The sequence below is a fragment of the Osmerus eperlanus genome, chromosome 7 (genome assembly GCF_963692335.1).
Source record: "Osmerus eperlanus chromosome 7, fOsmEpe2.1, whole genome shotgun sequence".
Lineage (NCBI taxonomy): Eukaryota > Metazoa > Chordata > Actinopteri > Osmeriformes > Osmeridae > Osmerus > Osmerus eperlanus.
The window spans coordinates 19757260-19766973 of record NC_085024.1 but is presented as its reverse complement, the minus strand read 5'-3'; the positions used below and the strand labels follow the sequence as shown (position 1 = coordinate 19766973).

Sequence of the window (9714 nt, the reverse complement as noted above, 5' to 3'; positions counted from 1 at the left end):
TTCCTAAGGGAAGGTTTACAATCAAGCACCATATCACAAAAATTCTATACTGGTTTTAAAACGAAGTCCCTATAAGAAATAGCTCAGGCTTGCTAAGAATAAATCCTCCTTCTGAAAGCCTAAGCATGGGTGATTTAAGCTACAATACAGGGTCTGTACCGATAGCACTGCACAATACATCATCCTATTGGATTTTGCCCCCCCCCCCACATACACCTTCCCCCCACCTTCTCGTTTGCTTATGCAAATGACAGTATAAAGCCCCCCTTCACCCCCACCCACACAAACATAGCGCAGCATACCGCACACACCCCTGGTCTCCCCCTGCCCTCTCGTTAATGGGGGCTGTCGTAAGGGTCTAATTGTTATGAATTGGCTTGGGCCATAATTAGCCTTCTTGATTAGCCTTGCTTAATTGCTCAATTAAGGGGCACGGCACAATTGCCACGCGAGAGCAAAACGCGCAGATCTCACGACAAGAGCTGCACTGCTGAGCGTTACATGCTGATGCACACCGATCCCCTTGCTCTTCATCCGTATCTGCTCTACTGTTTCTGGCCTTAAACACAGTGGTCCCCAACTCTGCGCCCATTTTCAAAATGACAATGACACATTTAACACAAATGGTGGTATCTGCTACATTGATTCTCGTGGGGGAGGAAAGCGGGGGTTCATTACACCCCTCCCACCCCTCCCTCCTCCAACCCCCTCCCCCCCCCCCCCCTTACCTGTGAAACGAAACCCCTGCACCGGAGCCATATGGCAGTGTGTGTACCACCTATACTTTTCTGACACCGTACTGTGTCGGGGGGGGCGTCGTCCCCCTCAGTGGGTGGCACAGGAAGCTGGCACAGGAAGCTGGCATGCTACAGGGCAGGTATCCCCAACGGGAGACACCTGAGGTCGTTTCCATGGAGACGTTCCGTCATCCCCCGCCCCTCAGTGTCATCTTTCAGTGCTGCCAGAACGACTGACAGCCTCCGGGGCTGATTGACATGTGTAGATGTTTTTATTATGGTCTGTTGCTGACGGTAACCAGCTCCAACTTTGAAGGGATGTTGTCTTCCGTTCGGTTCTTGCAGTTTCGTTTGGTTTCCAACCAAGCATTCATTGATTAGAAAGGTGTGGGGGTAAACAAACTCAAGGCAAGTCAGCAGGATTGCGATCCTCTTAGACTGAAGTTATAGACACTGACTGTGAGCAAATTAAAAATGACTGACTTCAGTAAAAAAGAAAACTATCAAAAAGAAAACATGACTGGAGTTATGCTGGAGTGATATTAATCTTCTTCTTTTTTCTTCCTCCATCCCTCATTTATTTTCTCCATCTACATCTCCCATCGCTTCCTAGATACTACTACAACAAACGCATTTTGCACAAGACCAAAGGGAAGCGTTTCACCTACAAGTTTAACTTCAGCAAGGTTGTCCTGGTCAACTACCCTCTGTTGGACATGGCCAGCTCACCCTTCCTCCTGGCCCAGAATCACTTCAACGGTGGCCTCAGCAGCGCCCGACTGCAGCCCTGTCACCCCTGAGGTAATCTGGGATGGGAGGGATGGAGGAACCCAGGGGAGGAGGATCAAAAAAAGAGATGAAGCTGCACAACAACCCTTAACATAACAACCTAACTAGGTGTTATCCGATCAGTGGCCAGAAAGATTAGAGAGGCCAAGATGCTAGGATATGCCCTGATGCAGAGCATTCAAACGTGGGTGAGAGAGAGGAGAGGAGGATGGACAGTGAGAGAGACAGAGATACGTATGGCAACCACCTGTCCATCTTTAATTGTTTATTAGGGTTGATTTGAACAACAGATCCCATGCAGGGTAGCTGTAAAAATCCATTAATACCAGCGAACAGTGTACCTCTCATACTCCTGCTGTGTCTTCTTCTGTTCAGGAGGGATGAATTGTATTCAGAATATCTATCTTTTATTCAGCTTCTCTAATAGCTGCAGACTGCTGATGATAAAGTGGTTATCACTTATTATTTGCCCAGAGACATAGTTGAATTTTTATTGAAGTAAATGCTCCCGGACCACCGGAGGCGTTGCATGAATATACTGTAAATATAATGAAACAATAGAAACACTATTTCTAGGGAGTCGACTCCGGATCAAAATCTTGTAGTTGTGCAAGTACACATTTTACTGATTAGTATGATTGTTTTCACATTGCAATTGCTTTGCCAATGAACATTTTCCAATTATTTTGTGGAAAGTAGTTTCACTTCAAACTCTTTTTTTTGAAAGGATACACTCCTCACTTGTCTTCAGTTCTTGAAGAAAGCGACCGACGAAGAAAGACAAGTGAAGGAGAAAGAGGAGAGACGGTTTTAACTTGTCCTTAAGACAAAAGAAGACATTATCCCCTCTCACACATCCCTGTCTCGGGTGGTGTACGTGACTGTCATCGACTGAAAATGAAAGAAATAAACGTCAAAGAGTGTGTCAGATTAGATCAATGCTCGGTCATTAATGCAGGTTTGTTAAGCAAGCCAGATTGTGCCGCTTGGATGTACAGTCTCGCCTTTCAAACTCGGAGCTGAGAGGTGACAGATATTATTGATCTCAGCCAGGCGAAAGAAAAAGGAACGAAAATCCCTCATCTTCTCCTTCGATTCCCACAACTTCACACTTTCGTTTGTTTTTTCCCCCTTTCTTCCCTGTGTTAAAAGTACAGCTGCAGACACATATGCAATCATGTACATCATCTCTCACACTCACACACACACACATACACACATGCAGCGGCTCGTACAGATTCTGTACAGTCACACACGCTCAAACACACGCCTACTTCTACACACACACACCCAAGCACACACATGCGCACAGTATCCGCGCGTCTCCACTCGGTCCTAACCTCACCATCATTATGTGTTTACTCTCCTGATTTCTGTTGGGGCTTTTTCCATCTTTTGTCCCCTAACACTTCTTTGGCGCTCCATGCTCTACTCTCTCTCTCTTTATGTCTCTCTCTCTTTATGTCTCTCTCTCTTTATGTCTCTCTCTCTTTATGTCTCTCTCTCTCTCTCTCTCTCTCTCTCTCATCTCTCTCTCTCTCTCTCTCTGTCTCTCTTTATGTCTCTCTCTCTGTCTCTCTGTCTCTCTGTCTCTCTCTCTGTCTCTGTCTCTCTCTCTCTGTCTCTCTGTCTGTCTCTCTCTCTGTCTGGTCTCTCTCTCTCTCTCTCTCTCTCTCTCTCTGTCTCTCTGTCTGTCTCTCTCTCTCTCTCTCTCTCTCTCTCTCTCTCTCTCTCTCTCTCTCTCTCTGTCTCTCTCTCTCTCTGTCTCTCTCTCTCTCTCTTCTCTCTCTCTCTCTCTCTCTGTCTCTCTCTCTGTCTGTCTCTCTCTCTCTCTCTGTCTCTCTGTCTCTCTCTCTGTCTCTCTCTATCCTTTGTGCCCACGTTCTTAATCGCTGGGCCCCACTTGACTCTGTACTTTTCCTTCCTCGGAGTCTTTGAGCCCTCACGTCCTCCTACCTCTCCCTCTCCGTACGCCACAGTCCCATGGCACCTCTTTCATCCCGTCCTTGCTGCCACTGAACTGCAGTTTGCGTCAGACACCCCAGGGTGCCACAAGGTGCCTTTGCCGATGACTTTCAGTAAAAGATGAGAGCGACGACAGGGTTAAATTAGGTCTTTTTTTTGGGGGGGGGGGGGGGGGAATGAAATTAAGATGTGGTCGAGCGGGAACTGATACGAGTTAAATCGTCGTGTTCTCTTCATGTTCACGTGTGTTCATCGTATTCTCATTCTCTGTTTTGTATTTCTTTCTTTTCTCATCTTTTCTCTCTCTTTGTCTGTGGCTCTTTCTATTTTTCTCTCTCTCTTCCTCTCTCTCTTCTCTGTCTCTGTCTCTTTCTCTCTCTGTCTCTCTCTCAGGCCTTGCAGTCCCTGTTCCCTCGTCTGCCAGAAGTCAGCGAGGGGGACCTCCTTTTCGAGCGAGGGGGCCACAGCACCTGTCCCAGAGGGAGACAAGCTGAGACTGGACGCTTTCCCCTTCCTTGGCTCAGGTGAGAGAGATGGTAGGAGAGGATGGGGGAATAAGAGAGGGCAAGAATGGAGGGATTAGAAGAAAACATTACAATTTACATTTAGTCATTTAGCAGACGCTCTTATCCAGAGCGACGTACAGTACGTACAGGGACATTCCCCTGAGGCAAGTAGGGTGAAGTGCCTTGCCCAAGGACACAACGTCATTTTGCACGCCGGGAATCGAACTGGCAACCTTCAGATTACTAGCCCGATTCCCTAACTGCACCTGTCAAACCGCAGGTGAAGGAGTCAGACTCCTTCTCCAGAGAAGAATATAGATGGATAACAGGAGAGGTTTACAAGTAAAACAGGGAGGAGAATTGATGGTGTATGACAAGATTACATAAATGTTGTAGATGTGCAACAGTGAAAGGATGACATGATGAGGAGGAGCAAAAAAACATCTAAAGTAAAAAAAGTGAGATAATGATTCAGGAAGGATAAGTCTACTTTGAAAGGAAATCACAGGATGTATTTTAGAGCATGACCATTTGCATTTGTCTTGACACAACTCCTTGAGCATACAGTGTGTACGTGTACACAATTGTGCCTTTGTTTGTCAGTCTGGTTGCTCCTATGTGCATTACACCTCCACTGCATCAGAATGTGTGTTTCTACTCCACCGAGTGTGAGTTAGTTTGTGAACACACACTCCCCCATCACACAACCTGCCCCCCTACTTAGTTTGTCCTCAGGACGTATTTCCCCCTCCTTCTCTCCTCACCCTCCTCTCCCTCCCATGTGTCCCCCCTGTCCTAATCCCTTCCCAGGCAGGAAGGGCCTAATTGAGGGTGCAGGCTTTGGTTTGTGGCCTGTGGGCGCCCATTACTGTGTTTTCATAAGCAAGTGAGGCCTGCCTGACTAATTCAATATTCATGTGTCTGCCAGCTACTCCTGGCCCAGCACACAGAGACTCCACCATCAAATTAGCCCTGCATAGCAAATGAGAGAGCGAGAGCAAGAGAGAGTGAGAGAGCGAGAGCGAGAGAGAGAGAGAGAGAGAGAGAGAGAGAGAGAGAGAGAGAGATGAGAGAGGAGAGAGAGAGAGAGAGAGAGAGAGAGAGAGAGAGAGAGAGAGAGAGAGAGAGAGAGAGAGAGAGAGAAGAGAGAGAGAGAGAGAGAGAGATAGGTGGGGTACATCTCAGAGTTTGCTGTCAGTTGGAAGGAAGTACAGCACTAGTGGGAAGGAATTCTTTTGTTTGTTCATTAAAATTGAATTTCAGTATCACCTCAGATTTATCCTATTTGGTTTTTGCTTTCTCTTTTCTCCAGACAAGTTGTGGAGCAAACCAGACTGTCAGTGTGATTTGTACAAATTAGTACACATTAATACAAAGTTACACATTTTCACATACTTTGACTGGATTTTCTATTTAGAATTATTTTTCTTGCTCAGAACAAAATATTCCAGTTCATCTTCAACATTCTGATAAATAGCTATATTCATAGCCATTTTATTACGATGGAATTCTCATTTGGGTTTTGATGTAATGTGTTTGCCTGATCATTCTTTCCTGTGTGTTCATCACTGTTTTGAACGAGCGCAAAGTATCTTTAGCATGCATGAATGTACAATTACCTTTCGTAGAAAGCCTACTGTGCCTGACTTTGGCCCTCTGGCTGCTAATAAGAATTTCTAATAAGCGTTGGGCATAATTAGTGAACATTCTTGGAAGTGGTATGTCAGGAGACCTTTGGCCCTTATGAGAGCTAACTCCCCTCTCTGTGTGTCTTTTCTCTCCCAGGCTCCCCCTGTTATTCGAAACCCCCGTCCCTTCTGGGCCCTTACCCCCGCAAACCCTCCGTTTGACTACCCCTGGGGCTTCAACCCTTACCTCCCAGGGGCCTTCTCCCTCAACAACTGCCCTAAACTGCCCCCGGCTCCCTCTACCCCTCCCACTTCTACCACAACCCGCTGCAGAGCAGCCTGTCCCAGCTGCCTCACCCCTTCTCCTCCCTGCTGCCCCCAGGGAGGCAGGTGGGGGAGAGAGGGGTGGCGGGGGGCAGACCGGGGCTACTAATGGCACGGCTGGTGGGCAACCTGCGAGACTCTGCCTTCCACCTTACCATGGCCTGTCACTGAGCCGGACCGACCTGGGGAACGGAGGCTCCGGGGGGGGCGAGAGGGAAAGGGTTGAAGCCAGCACCCCTGGCGCAGGTCTCAGCATGGGGCTGAGCCTAGGCCTGGAGGGCTTGGAGGGCTTGGAGGGCTGGGCTGGGGGCCATGGCTGGAGGGAGACAGAGCCCATCAGAGTGCCGTGGTGGAGTGAAGCAAAGACCCCGAGTCCGACTCGGATCTGGAGATTACAGACCTGAGCGACTGCAGCTCAGAGAACGAGATAGAGCCTGTATTCAGCATGTCCAAGGAGGACAGGCAGGCCGGGCCGATCACAGATCCTGTTGGACAGGAAAAAGGGAGGTTCCCTGCCACCCTCTCTCCTCACTCCCTCCCCCGGTGTCCCCCCATCCCCTAAAAAGCCTGGTGCCCATCACTCCTCCTCCCCCGTCTCTCCCCCCGTCCCTCTCTCCCTCCAAGGCTCTAGTTGACAGACACAGGGAGACAGAGACTCTCAAACTTATCCACAGCTAATGGATTCTGTTCCATGTCTCTCTCCTTTATGCTAACCCTGTCTCTCTCTTTTTCTCTCCCTTCATCTTGTTGATGCCACTGTTATGGTTTCGGTTCCTATATTTTCCATTCTTTAGTCGCTTCAATCTATCTCTGGTGTCTTTCCCCTGTCAAGATCTCCTTCTCTTCCATTCTCTCTCTCTGTTTCTCTCTCTCTGGTTTATCAAAACCTCTGTGTTATGTGTTGACCTGTCAAACACAGCTGATTTTGTGCACATTGCTGTTTTCCTGTAACTGCCAGTCTCCTTGATCCGAATGTGTGTCATGCCCGCACGACGGTGTTCCTTGTGACTGTGCTCTTCACTTCCACTGTACACCAGACTCTATTAATTGTAGGTTTTACCGTGTTCTGAGGATGCAGAGAATGCAGTAAGGTGTTGCGTTGCTAGACAACGTCAGTGCTAACAACAAACAAACAACATACGTGACTAATGATTATCTCATGTTTTAATGTAACGATGAGGATTCATTTTTATCTTTGAATTCTATGCTCAGTTTTTTCTTTTTCTTTTCCTGAAAGGTTGTCAGCTATTGCCACCTAGTGGTAATGTTTATTGGTTGTGTTGAGAAATTGGATGTTTGCTCAGAGAATGTAACCATTTTTTTTACCTTCTCCATTAACTTTTTGCTTTATATTGTATATGAATTCATTGTGCGTTTTGTAGAGGGTCACTGTATTTTTGTTTATATGAAAATTATGAAAGTACAGCTGTATCAGCATTGTTTTAGTAATTCTTCATATTCCTAAAGGACTCCGATAGAAAGAGAAAGAGAGAGAGGTAGGCAAATTTAGAATTTGTATAAATATTTCAGTGTATATATTTTACTATGTATATTACATTTCATTATTATCAGTATTATAAGAGTAAGCTGTATTTGTGTGATTTAATTCAGTATTTTAAAAATGTGGGGAAATTGATCAGTATAGGTGTATTAAAGTAAAAAATACTAATGGCAGAATATCTGCACATTTGAAGATGTTTTTCCATGATGAGGACAGAGTTTACCTAAGGGATTGTCTCGTATTTTCTCAGCCCAAGTTAATTGTGCCCTTTGGTCATTTTTCAATAAGCCCTATGTGCGAGCCCTTTTGGGTTTAAAATATGCTGTTAGACTTATTTTTACAGTTAGCTTTCACCCGGTTGTAACAGTACTAGTAATTAGTCAAATGTGAATAATATTGGGTTCTGCATATCATTATTTCTATAGTTAAACAACTTACAGAATTTATTAAATAATTTTCAGTCTGTGTTTTTTTTTTTGTCCATGACATCAAAGCCAGGTTATGGGTTCAGCTTGTAGGAGTAAATGTTTGAAAAACAAAGATGCACTGTTTCCCAACCAAGGGCAAAAAAATAAAAACAAATTCTATAAGTCCTCCTTTACATAACGGAGGGCAATACCCCAATGTACAGATTATGCTGTGGAGGTATCTGATTAAGCGTGAAAGCACCGTTGTAAAGGCCATGTAAAGTTATGTCTGTTGAGTTCCCTGTTTCATCTTTGTACCGTGTTCACAAAACACCCCCTGTAAATACTCTTTACTTTGTGTGTGTACACATTCAAAAAGACCATGCAGTGAATTTACGAGTCACTTTTCTGTTGTACAAAGGAAAATGGAAAGTGCAAAAAAAGAAAGATTAATAATCTTCAAAAGCAATAAACATTATTATGGACAGTGAGCTGATCCTAGCAATGTATGCTATTTATTACGAGAATGAATGGTCGTGATTTTGAAATGCCATTGATGGAAATCAGAGAACTTCATACCGTTTCCTCGTGATGGCGCTCCAGGATACAGGCACTTTAAATTATCGGCTACATTTTGCATGACTTAAGGAGGGTGGGGGGGGGTCAAAGTCGGACTTTCAATGCAAACATTTTGGCAATATTTTCCGACAAACGTAAGCCTATATGAGCTATTTGCCCCACTATGTAATTGACAGGATAACTTGGCAAATTGTTATCAAGTGTTTTTATTACTGCAGCCTCCCCCCTAATTACAAACCTTGATTAAAAAGTTTGAGATGAAAGTGCCGGTTTGGTTCAATCGATAAGGTGCCAGGACATCGACAACACGCACCTTTTGGTAGGCTTCTTTTTGTCACATTTTGAACTTATTGCGATAATGGCAAAAAGCCATTTCAAAATAATAAATTGTCGAGGGGGCTAACCCAAGACTGTCTCAAGGATGCACGTGTGCCCAACGCCTTTGCACAATATTGCACGTTTCATAACGACCGACTTTGCTTGTAGATGTGATTGACTGGCATCTAAAACGGAATGATGCATTAATATCACATTGATCTTCAATCATAGCCCATCTATTTCTCATGAAGGGGACGGTATATCGTGTAACACAGTGCGGAAACAGATCATTTTTAAAGCATTCTTTTTAGACAAGCGGTAGAAAAAAGTTGCTATTAAAACACAAATTAAAATCAAAGACACTGTTTTGCTATTATAACTATGCCAAATATCATAATCACAACATATTTTCACACATTGCCCGTTTATTTCCACATATAATTGGCTCGGGTAGTTAGTGCACTTGAAATTGTACTTCCGCGTACAATGTTTTTTTTACACTGACATACGGCAACTTTCGAACAGGAAACCTTATTAGACATTTTTGCAAAAAAAATCGCTGTGCTTTGAGGTGAGTTTGGTCTATGGTGTTCTCAGTTTTTTCTTTAACATAAAGCATATGCATTGAGAGGTTAAAGTTAGATGACTTTATAAAGACGTTGGACTAATTTAGAGTTTCGAGAGAAATGGCTTCGCATGGAGCCAGCTCGACACCAGACAGCCAGTAAGCTAGCTAAAGGAATGTGTTGTGTTTGGCCACACTGTAAACGGGACATCTTAACGTTTTTCAACCAGAATCAGTTGTTTTAGAGTGAGCGAAACAAATTATTTTACTACGATTTTTCGAACTTGCTGGAGTTTAAGATTTGAGGGGTAAGTGTTAATCGCCAAATTCTTCTCAAGCGCGACAGTGTGCTGCCACAATGTAAGATTATATTTCCTTTATTCATGCAACAAACA

The 9714-nt window shown here is 44.7% G+C and overlaps 1 protein-coding gene across 1 annotated transcript; it reads left to right on the top strand.

Moving 5' to 3' along the window:
- The first annotated feature begins 863 nt into the window (after positions 1-863).
- erfl1 (Ets2 repressor factor like 1) lies at positions 864-8337 on the top strand. Its single transcript, XM_062466221.1, is given in 12 exon segments — positions 864-877; positions 1351-1501; positions 1503-1538; positions 3885-3947; positions 3949-4015; positions 5783-5841; positions 5843-5915; positions 5918-6007; positions 6010-6266; positions 6268-6312; positions 6314-6407; positions 6410-8337. Coding segments are annotated over 12 exon segments (1167 nt in total). The 3' UTR covers positions 6628-8337.
- The last annotated feature ends 1377 nt before the right edge of the window (positions 8338-9714 follow it).